General features: G+C 41.7%; 1 protein-coding gene across 1 annotated transcript; it reads right to left on the bottom strand.

Moving 5' to 3' along the window:
* Positions 1-2,179: 2,179 nt before the first annotated feature.
* On the bottom strand, positions 2,180-10,175 carry LMOD2 (leiomodin 2). Its single transcript, XM_081284585.1, has 3 exons — positions 9,773-10,175; positions 3,228-4,589; positions 2,180-2,679 (listed from the first exon to the last, which is right to left on the bottom strand). Exons 1-3 carry the CDS (start codon positions 10,043-10,045, stop codon positions 2,653-2,655), a joined length of 1,662 nt encoding a protein of 553 aa, XP_081140711.1. The 5' UTR covers positions 10,046-10,175; the 3' UTR covers positions 2,180-2,652.
* Between the last annotated feature and the right edge of the window lie 2,005 nt (positions 10,176-12,180).

The following is a 12,180-nucleotide window of genomic DNA, read 5'->3' on the forward strand; positions in this document are numbered from 1 at the left end:
ATCGGGTCTTGGACAGCCTTTCTCCCAGTGAGCTGAAAGCTCTTTATAGAAGATGAACTAATTAGTTTCATACCAGCTTTGTGAGTTTGCAGAGAGTATGAACTAGGGTCCTCATCCTGTGTTGAATAATGACTAACATAAAATCTTACATGTTTATAGTACTAGATTCTGCAATAGCACATTCTAGAAATGTTTTTTTCCTTAATGATAAACATCACTATGTCTTATTATGTATGGACTTTATAGTGTTCTCTTTTGTGGATTGAATGTGAAGGTCCATATATTTATTTGTATTTTGCAGAATGCCTAGTAAAAGTGCATTCTGCAGTCTCTGAAGTAGGAGAAAAGCTCCAGCAAGGTAGCTTTTTATGATGCAAAAGAGAAAATATGTCTTCTAGTCACTCCTTTCTGAGGAGAAGGCCTGGCCAGTCTCTCCAGTCCAACCAGCTCCTGTCAACACAACACTAGCTCTTCCCTCCTCATTCCCGAGGGCTGCCACATACCTTTTCTGGGACTCCTGTATGCTCTTATCAATGACCAGATTGTCAGCAGACACTTGCTCCTCTGCCTCAACAGGATGGAATTGGAAGCTGTTCACCTGTCACTCCCGCCCCTCTATGTAGGAGAACCCTGACATTGTGCACACGGTACTAGGGGAAAGAAAGGTCTGACTTGACTTTATAGTCTAAATTTACGCATGAGTGCATACATACATATATACATACACACACATACACTTTTGAAAACCTAAACTTAACTTTTATTTCTTTAAGCAAGAGTAAACATGATGATTATGAATGCTAATAAAAGGAAGTGAAACAGAGAAATGACTTCCAAGGGAAATAACCACCTCCGTGGGGGTTTAAAAATGAGGAGCCTTTGGAGGATTCCAGTCAGGATGGAAGCATTGAGGGGCAATGACATGGAAGGAACCTGCGTTATGTAGTCATGTTTTCCTAACTTTTCTGTGCCTTAGTTTCTTTGTAAATACAATGGGGACACCGCATTTCAAGGCTGTGAAATATACTGGAGACATCACTCACCTAACACCCTCTTAGCTGACTGGACCTCTGGAATCCTCTTGAAGTGATTACAATGGCTATTCTTATTCAGGAAGAGAATGGATAAACAATGGGAATAAACTTATAGAAACAAACCAAGGAAGTGTCAAAGAAGATTTCTAGAGAAACACAGTCTTCTTGATTGGAGATAGCCAAAGCTCTGTCCATGAAGCAAATCATTACTGAATGGATAGCCCTGAGAGCTTGTGGAGACCACTGTTCTAATCTGTAGGAAACAAAAGATACATGGCTCATCATAGTTAATACAGAGGACTTTAGAAAGGATTTATAGCTTTCATACATGATGAGGGAGAACTAGAGTGGAGCCAAGGTAATCTCTGATACATCTTTCTTTGATGGGAATTTGGATGCCTTTCCATCAACACAGGATGGAGGGGAATGATAGCCGGGAATTGGAAATACGTCAGCCATGTCATGAGGTATGTTTCATGGATGTCGGCATCACCACAGTTGTATAAGGGGAAAAAAGAAGCAAAACACCACTGAGACCCACTGTCCAGGGAGGGTTCCCAGAGAGACCTGAATGGTGTGTCTTTAGCATTAGTCCAAAGATGGCTGGGAATTTGGGGGTTTGCCTCTCAGGCGTTCCTTTGGCACTTATTTGCTCCCTATCAAGAAACTTCCTAACTTTCCACTTATTCCCCTCAGAAATAGTTGGTTTTCATAATAAATGACTGAATTAACCACCGGCTTCCATCATACCTAATGGAAACACAGGTCCATCCACTTTCTTCCTGGCTCTAATATCAATGAATCCAGAATGATAAAGGTGACCCTTTTATCCTTTTGTTTTATTGTTACAAGAACCTATTTGGCAGGGGTGTACTGGAGATTGAACCCAGGGCTGCTTGACCACTGAGCCACACCCCCAGCCTTTAAAAAAAAATGTTTAATGTTGAGACAGAGTCTCGCTAAGAGGACAAGGCTGGCCTTAAACTTGCAATCCTCTTGCCTCAGCCTCCTAAGTACCTGTCATTATAGGCATTTGCCACAGTGCCTGGCACAAGAGCCCATTAAAGAAAGTTCTTGATCCCAGTCCTTTAGAAAGAGATATGGTCAAATTTTCTTAGACATAATGAAATAACAAAAGGCAAATGCTAAGGACTCAAACCTTTTGAGTGAGAATGTAATATTTTTAATATTCAGCAATGTTACATACATATCTGACAAATGTACCAACTCACAGAAAAATATTAGTCTGACTTTTTTAAAAAAAGAAAAAATAACCCTTGGATCCAAATTTATTTGGATTACAAAAATAATAGCACATTTCTTAAACTCCTGACAGCTCCAAGTCACCAACACATCCAGAGATATGAAGAGCATTTTTAACCACTTCTTGTCCACACAAATCCCACGAAAATTAAAAAAAAAAAACCCAAAACTTTATTTTCATATTTACAGAAGAAACATGCTGATTGTTCCTTTAAATTCTCTTTGGAATTTCTGGGTGAAGCTATTTTTAAAGTCAGAGAACATTTCAAATTAAAGGCGGCAACTGAAAACATCCCATGATGTATTTTTACTTAACACCATTGAACAGTTCTGCATACTCTTCTAGAGACTGTTTTTATCGCAGAGCTTCTGGAACTTCCACCTACAAATACAGGGAATTTCTTTCAATGAAGCAACACAAAACACATACACACAAAACACATACACACACACACACACATAGATAGATATCCATAGGGTCTGTCTCTACCAGTATATTGTGAGAAAAACCCAAATATAGGGTCGATTATTGCTGCATATATATCCACATTTTATATTATAGATCAAGCTGTCCTGCTTGCAACTTTGTTTAATATTTTTGACAAATGATGAATCCTCTTGGAATGTAGACTGTACTCCCTGACTTTCGTATTAAGGAAACTGGATTTTTTATATGTTGGAATGTTTTAAAGGGGTCTTGGCCCTCAAAAAACTGAGTTGCTAAGCAGGTGGCTCAAGCACGGCCCTCAAATGGAAATGTGCTTATTCATGTACCTGTGCCTGACACCTTATTTGGTATACTTGCTCTCACATACTAAAATATTTAGAATACTAATAAGTATTTGGAGAGGTGACTTTGGTACCACCAGGCAACGGGGTACAACTCACTTATTAACTCTGTGTCTGAAGTTCTGTTCTGGGGTGACTTACCCTCCTAAGCTGTCTTATGCTGCTTCCCCGAATTGCTTCCATGAGGTTCTCATGAGCTGATCTCTGTGGGGTAGAAGGTCGGGAACTGTCTTCCATTTTCTTTTCTTGCACGGACCTCAGAGAATTTTTTATTTCCTTTAGGATATTGTTTGGCTGTTTCTTAACCCTTTTTCCTTTTTTCTTTTTCTGTCCATTTTGCAGTGCCCGCTGGGCACTCTCCTGTTGTTTGATGACTTCTGCGATGTTTCTGGTGATGATCTTTTTCTCTGGGAGAGGGGGAGCTGGAGGAGGGGGTGGAGGAGGAGGGGGTGGAGGGGGAGGAGGAAGCAGCTTCTGGGGAGGCAGAGGTGGAGGAGGAGGGGGGGTGGCCACAGGAGATGGAGGTCGGCTCCGCACAGTCTGCACTTTCTTGGGGAGTTTGGGGGATGACCAGGGAGATTGCCTGGGAGATGCATAAGGTGAAGAGCCAGGCGTTCCTCTTTGCCAGACTTTGGTCCTAAGGTTGGATCCTCCATCATATCCCTCTTGCTGTTTTTGCTCCTGCATCCGCTTTTGCCTTTGCTTATCCATATTTCTCGTTAAAATGCTCGTCATGCTCATTCTTGGTCCTGGGAGCTCGAAGTGGTATCCCAGCCTCAGCAGCGTCGTGTTCTCCTTCAGCAGCTTGACGATCTCCATCTCCACCTGGCTGCCCATGATATGCCTCTGGTTGTGGAAGCGCAGCTCGGTGAGCACCGTGTTGTGCTGCAGAGCCCTCATGATGGCCAGGATCCCCTTTCCCGTGATGAAGTTGGAATCCACGTTGACGTTGGTGATGTGCTCGTTGACCTTGAGCATGTCCGCAATGGCCACGGCCGCGCTGTCCTCAGCGTGCGTGTTGGCCAGGCTGAACGTCTTCACCACCGTGTTGTCCTTAAGGGCCTCGGCAAAGCGGGTGAGGGTCTGCGACGTGATGTTCTCTATGTTGTTCAGGTTGACTTCTGTGGTGTCGGGGTCATTGTTTCTAATCTTTTCCAAAGCATCCTCAATAACCGTCGGATTTCCGCAAGGGTGAATGGCTGCTGGTGACTCTGTGTTCCTCCCGCTGTTGCCGTTGGTCAAATTGATATTTTCTATCTGACTTTTAAATGTCTTTGGCTTAGAGTGGTCAGAATTGACACCATCGTAGTTCACAGTTCCGTTGATCCCTTTGGGGGTTTCAATGGTTCTTTCCTCTTCCTCTTCGCTCTCGTCTTCCTCCTCTTCCTCCTGGGACTCCTCTTGTTCCTCCTCCTCTTCTGTATACACCTCCTCAGAAACCTCACTGTTACTCTCTGTGAAGATTAGCTCTTCCTCACTCTCTTCTTTGTCTTCTTCTGCAACCTGGAGAGTTTTAATGAATATTTTATTAATTGATAACAGTAGCATATGACAAGTAACAAGTCTATAATGAAAGATATTAATAATCCCCTGCTTCTGAGCTCTCTCCTTGAGGTAGCCAAGGTCCATATTTTGTTATATAACCATCAAACAACTTTTTCTATGCGCATTTGTTTTGCACAGAATATCAAGCATTCGACTTGTTAAGTACCAGTATATTATCATTTTGCCATGTGAGCAAATGGTCAGAACCTCAGTTTTGGAAAACTACTGATAATTTACTCTGTCTTCCCACTATGGGCTCTGCACTACTTGATTCCTTGTCTACTTAGAGTTTAGCAAATTCAGGCTTCCATCTGGCATCAGCGCTTGGTCCCTTCTTATTTCTCCATCCTGAGCAAAAAATAAATAAATAAATAAACACACACACACACACACACACACACACACACACACACACAGTGGTAATGTGTTTGCTTTATCTAGTGTTAAAAAATTCTCCCCCAAATTTTCTGGCAATAGCAGATGTAACCTGGGCCAATTGCTTTCTACTTCTCTTGTCTCAGTGTAGACAGAAGCTGAGGTGTCATTTACTTCTCCACGATTATCTACTTCTGTGATAGAGCCAGGCCCAGGGACCCAGAGGCTCCATATCACCTGTGAACTGTTGCTCCTGACAGCAGGGAAGTCAAAACCAGGCTCTATGCAGAGAAACATTCAGATTACCTTTTCCAGCAATCACCTGGAAACCTCTAGTGAGCTCAGAGTTCAGTGAGATGGACTGCAGACAACCAGGAGGGAAAGAAGATCACTCTGGCACCCACTATATTATAACCAGTAACATAGATCAGCAGAAAATAGTAGAAAATTGTGAAGCAAGTTTTTGCCCAGTCTGGTGTTTTTAAGTTATTTTACACATATCATTTACAAAGGACTTTCAGGTAAACACAATTTCATACTATCTTTGTCTTTCCTGTTTACAGGATTCATTGTACAAAGATGCCCACATGACCCCTTCTTTCTTTTTCTTGTTATCTTTAATGATTAAAAAAATGTCTGGAAAGTGCTGACAGAGCCTGATTTTCCCTCATGCTCTCTTTTGAGTCCTTTATCCTCTCTGAAGCCCTTGGGTTCTCCCCTGTCTCCAAAGCTCTGAAGCTTCCCTCTTCATTGGAAGGTTGTTTTCGACTCTAAGGGCTGCTGCCGCCTAAGGCATGTGGATCAAGCTTTGGAAAACACTGCAGCTGTCTCCAAGTTTGTTTGCCCAGTTGCTATCACAAAATAGTCTCCAGAAATCTACTTGTGTGGAGTGGCAGGCACCAAGTGATGGCCTGGGAAGGGGTCAGCCCCTCCTAGGATGACTTATCCAGTTTTAATTTGCTTACTTCTTTGGGAGCAGAAAGGAGAGGGATGGTGTGTGTGTGTGTGTGTGTGTGTGTGTGTGTGTGTGTGTGTCGGGGAAGGGGGACTGGTAGTGGCTCTCTACCAGTCACATCTCAATAACACACACACACACACACACACACACACACACACAAAGAAAGAGTTTGGCTCTGGTCAAGCCCATTGGCATAGATGAGGAGTAAGAGAGGGCCAGCAATGGAATAAATGGATTACCTGGAGGAAGGAAGAATTGCAGACAGACAGTTCTCACTACCACCCCAAATCCCTTTATACATGTTCTTATAATCCTAGCCCCTGTCAATTATGTGTGTGTGCACACATGTCTGAAAGTGTTTTAGTTTTTTTAGCCTTTGGAGAAAAGGAATCTCTCTCAAAATCCAAGGCATGATGACTTTTCTGCCACTGTTACATTTCATGCTCTTTGGTTTTCATGCTCAGAAGTCCTTTAGGCTCTATTTGCAAGAGATGTTTCCCCCTCGAAATATACCTGGAAAGATAATATCTGATCCTTTATCTAGCAATGTGAGTTGTCAGGTAACACCTAAATGATGCCTCATAGAAAACTTTCTTTGATGCTCCTTCAAATTATCCCTACAATGTGTTCCCCATAATATTTTATCTCCCCCAACAAACTACCTATCACATTTTATTATAAATACGTATTATTTTTTTCCTATAGACTCTTATCCGGGTGACAGCAGGGACCGTGTCAGGTTTGCTTACCTAGCACAGTGTTTAGCATGTAGCAGGGACTCTGCAATTGTTTTATTTACTGAAGGAATCTAAACTGACATGGATTAACAGCTGCTCACTGTTGGGATCAGACCTTGGAGAAAGCATGATCAGGTCGGGTGGAGGTAAGGCAGTCAGTCAACTGTTCTGCTTTGTGTGCCTTAGTCTGGAGAGCCTCCTAAGATGCAGGATTGTTAGTTGTAAAATCTAGATAGTCCTGAGCCATCTGAGATGGTCAGTTACCTCACACGGGGGAATGTCTAGAAGAAGAACAACAGAAAGGGACCTAGAGAGGAGAAGTAGACATGGAGGTTCAGAAACTTTGCCTCTAAACTTTATAAATTATTCCTGCACTAGGGGATATACATGTCCTGTTTGCCATCACTTTGGAGAATGGAGGTGGGAAGTTGGGTGGTGAGGTGGGAACGGGGAGGTGATCAGGGAGATAATAGGGAGAAGCACGTACTTTTAGAGAATGAGTAGGGCGACAAGAGGGAGGTGGCCAGCCATTTCTCCTGATCGCCTCTCTGGCATCACTACATGAACAAAGAGGCGAGAGGCTTGGTTTTTAGTTCTGGTTCTGTTTCTGCCCATAAAGCAAAACAAAACCAAATCTGGTTGACTTTAGGTGACTCACTAAACTTCTCTGTCTCAAAGAAACTACAGTAGAGTTAAGTGATTTTTCAAGTCATAATCACCTAGAGGCTGATGGGTTCCCTTCCCAGAGTTTCTCATCCAGAAGACATTGGGTAGCCCTGAAACATGCAGCTTTATGAAGTTCCTGGGTGATGCTGATGCTACCGGTTGGGCACCCGCAATTTTAAGAACCATAGTCTTTGTGCCAACAGAATCTAGTTTGAATTTCAGTTCTTCTTACAAGTTGTTAACCTCAAATAAGTTTCTTAAGCTCTCCTAGTCTCACTTCTCCTGCACAGAAGGGTAAGAATGAAATGAGATAATGTGAAGAAACTCACTGGCACCTGCAGAGATCCCACAGCTACTCAAATGAGGGGAGCTGGATGGCTGGACCATTGTGTGTCCATCTGGGCCCCTGGAGCTTTCACACAGCACACATTTGTGTGAACCAGGGTGGGCAGAAGCTACGTGTTGCACAGGATTTTCATAAGCCTTTACAGAGCCAGGAGCCTGACCTCCCCAAACCCCCAGCTCCTTCTCATGGTCCCTGATGCACAGCTTGTCACTTACACAGCTGCCCTGCTCCTCTGCCCTCCTCAGCTGCTCTGAGTCTTTTCCTGTGCTGGGAATGGATTTACACCCTCCATCCGCAAGCTTCTGCCCTGAACTCCTTGTGACTAGAGGGACAGCTGGCCAGCCACGGGAAAGTGTGGTGGGAGGAAAGCTAACTAGCTGAGAAAGGAATCAAAGTTCATAAACAAGACAGCCTCTCTAATTGGGCTGATAAGCCACTGGCAGAGATCAGCAAAACCTTTGGCAGGATCAGGTGGGTTTCACCAACAGCTGACAACAGCTTGTCCTTTGGTTCCCACCATTGTCATGACATTATGACATTAAAATGCCTTTGTCGGGTTATTGCTGTAGTTGTCTATATGTCCTGGGTATTCAAAGACAATTTTATTCTTTTTATGAAGGAAATTCTTTAATAACTGTAATAAACATGCCACTTTATTTCACCAAACTTTTAACAATCATTCCCACATCAGATTTAAAAAAAAAATTAAAAATAAAACTTCTTAACATTATGGTTGTGGAGGAATTGACTGGCCCAAATCCTGACTGGTCATGTGTGTGCCTTCTCATTTCCCCTTCTAGTGTCTTAATACAGGCGGTGACTGTGGCCTTGGCAGACCCTGTCCTGATCCCAGTGGCCCTTCCTGCAATGACTGACATGGACAGAACTCACACATATCTATCTTGCTGCAAATGTGTCTTACACACCTATCATCAAGATCACCCAACAGTACCTAGATTAGTACTGTGGCAGCTTGTGGATGGCATGAAGCCATTTTGATTGTAGGTGATTTCTATGGAGTGCAAGAGTTTTAAACTATTCTCCTGATTTGTATTGTTCCACAAATTCAGAATTTTATTTGTCATGTTAACATTTCTTACATTATAACATCCTTCTTGGTCTAATGACTTTCCCAGAGCATAGTTTTTTGAACCTCCCTCCAGTCATGATTTTTTTGGCAGATTGAAAGTCACTGTTTACTGGGCAGTACACAAGAGCTTAATAAACCTGAGTTCTCTGATAAGACCACATTTCCTAGCCTCAAGAATCACCATCATAAAATAGAAAGGATTCAGGGATGATTCCACAAGCGTACTTAAGCTGGGTCCTTAGAGGGCTTTCATCATTTTGAAATTGTATGCAAAAGTGTGTGTGTGTGTGTGTGTGTGTGTGTGTGTGTGTTTGCACACACACATGTGCATTTTTTTTGAAGAAGTCTAGAACTTATCAAAATCTCAAAGGGCTTCTTGATTCACAAAAGATACATGCACTGAGCTCCCTCAATGTACACATAGAAAAAATCCTACAGAAGTGACCATCTAGTCAAAGTTTAGCTGTTTGGGGACAGAGCAGGACTAGTAGCCCCTGGGCTCAGCTCCATGGGCTTCCCACCAGCCTACACTTCTTGGTGTTGGAAACATGGAACTATTTTTTACTGTAGCCATTACTGCAGTCAAAGCAACACAGAACAAATGGAACTGAATAGAAAGTACACAGAAACAGATACTATGTCTTGTCACCAACTTGCAACTAAAATAAGACTTAGGTTTGGCAAAATATTTAAACTCATACCTTGATTGTGAATAATTCCCCTCTTGAAGTTCCCACATTTAGTTAAAAAAAAAGGCCCAGCTAAGAGTTTTTTAACTAGTATGATCCATGGGTGGCTACAAAAGTTACAAGACTATTTCAGCCTGAGAAATGTCTCAGTAACAAGTACAGATGAGTTGTAAGAAGGTTAAAGTCATGAGGACTGAAAAGTTAGAGGAAACAGAGTGTCTGGGCTTGGGGTTGGGGAAGGGCAGTGGGAGCAGCTAAGGAAAAGTCCCAAGGAGCCTACCTTTCCACACTCCCCCAGCCTCTCCTTCTCCAGGAGTTTTTGGGACTCCTTTTCCCAATAGGCCATCAGTGCCTCTCTGCTGAAAGTCCCTGTGGGCGTTTTCTCAGTTAGACTCTTTTGCCTTAGCCCCACCGGAAGGTTGCGGTCAGGTTCAATATCTTCCAGTTCCCTCTCTAGCTCCTTCAGCTCCTCAGCTGACAGGGAGGCCAGGAGTTCGTCCTCATCGATGGATTCATATTTACTAAGTCCTCTTCTGTAGCCAAAGGTAGACATGGTCCCTGCTTCGTCAGACCCCCAAGGAGCTGGAAGAACTAAGCATTCAAGGTAGCCAGAGGCAGGCAGGGAGGCAGGCGGGCAGGCTGGTCAGCAACTGGTGCTAGGAGTGGCTGCAGTAGCCTTTTAAGAGTGGTGATCCAGGGCTGTGACAATGCAGAGGGGGTGAAGGCATGGGCTGTTTTAAGCATCACACGTCAGCTAGACATTTGAACACAAAGAATGTCACATCGGTGGTGGATGGAGGTCTCAGAACCAGTGGGGATTATTAGCATAGTGGCCAGGGCCATATTTAGCTGAGCCTGATAGCTAATGAGGACAGGCAGAGAGTGTTTCAGATAGGGAGTGACATGGCTCCTCTCACTTTGTGTTCAAAAGCAAGGGAATAAAATATGTTTCAAAAACGACCTGCCACTACCACCACAGCCATGAAGAGATTCTTTCATTATCAATTTAGAGGTTGAGCCATGACTCCGCAGTACCCTAGGGGCAGATTTTCTGGTCTTGTATAAATATAACATAGGTGGTGGGAATGGGGACAGAGATCATAATAATACAGTGCTTTATAATTTTATTGTACTTCACAATTTACAAAGCACATTTATATAATTTTCCTAATCATAAGTCCTGTGAGATAAATAACATGATCCTCATTTACAGATTTTGGCAATTGAGACTCTGAGAGATTAAGTGAAAAATTTGAACCAGACAGCTGGGAAGGCAGAAATAAATTTGTCCACTGCACCAAATGGCTTCCTTCCCCACCTCATGAGCACTAGTAAAAAATTAGGTCTTCAGATAAAACACAAAATGATAAGTAATAATCCTGGGTATAATTTATTAAGGACTCACATGATGCTAGCCCAGTGCTAAGCATTTTAAATATTTTATCATCTCCCTCAACACAGTCCTTTAAAGTGTATACCATTGCTCATACTTTACTACTAAAGACCCAGAGAAGTTAAATAATTAACCTGCGAGCACAGAGTTAAAAAGGAGTAAAGATAGAATTTCAACCTAGATTTGTATCTGAGCTGAAAATTGAAGGAATGCTAATTTGTAATTACACATATGCACATATTCTTGTGAATGTGTTAAAATATATATAATTGTTTACAGGACTTTAAAAGAATAATACTTTAGCATAGTTATATAAAACTATTAAGATGTGTATGCATGGTACATTTTAATACTTGTATAATGTAAGTATTTCATTTATACATTCAATAGGTGGTGAATATTTGGGCTTTTCTAGGTTTGGATTATGAGTGATACTTCTATAAATATGTAGCAGATAAATCTTAGAGTGGTTATATATTTTCATGTTTCTTGGGTAGATACGTATAAGTAGAGTGATTGGACTATATGGTAAATTCACTTTTTAAGAAACTGCAAAAGTGTTTTCCAAAATGGCTGCCCCCATCAACATTTCATGTCAGTAAATGAAAGTTTCTGTTTCTCTACATCCTCATCTGTTATTGTTGGTCTTTCTGATTACAGTCATTTTAGTGAGTGTGAATGGTAGTCTGAATTTTAATTTCTCTACTAATGATATTGGGCACTATTTCATGTGTTTATTGGCCATCTTTTCTTTGGTAAAATACTCACATTTTATGCTTAAATCGAGATATCTTGCTGAGTTATAAATTGATCACAGTACTGTATCAGATATGTGATTTACATATATTTTCTCCCATTCTGTGGCTTATCTTTTAGTGTCTTTTGAAGACCATGTTTTTAATTTTTTTAAAAATTAAAAAAATTGTTCTAATTAGTTATACATGTCAATTGATTTTTGTGCAGAGTGAAAGACAGGGGTTTAATTTCATTTTGCTACATATGGATTTCCAGTTTTCCCAGCACTATTTGTTGAAGAGGCTCTCTTTTCTCCAATGTATGTTTTTGGTGCCTTTGTCTAGTATGAGATAAATGTATTTATGTGGGTTTGTCTCTGTGTCCTCTATTCTGTACCATTGGTCTACATATCTGTTTTGGTGCCAATAATATGCCATTTTTGTTACTATGGCTCTGTAGTATAATTTAAGTTCTGATATTGTGATGCCTCTTGCTTTACTTTGCTTTATAAGTATTGGTTTGGCTATTCTGGGTATTTTATTTTTCCAAACGAATTCCAT

Source organism: Spermophilus citellus, assembly GCF_964194105.1.
Source record: "Spermophilus citellus genome assembly, chromosome: 3".
Taxonomy (NCBI): domain Eukaryota; kingdom Metazoa; phylum Chordata; class Mammalia; order Rodentia; family Sciuridae; genus Spermophilus; species Spermophilus citellus.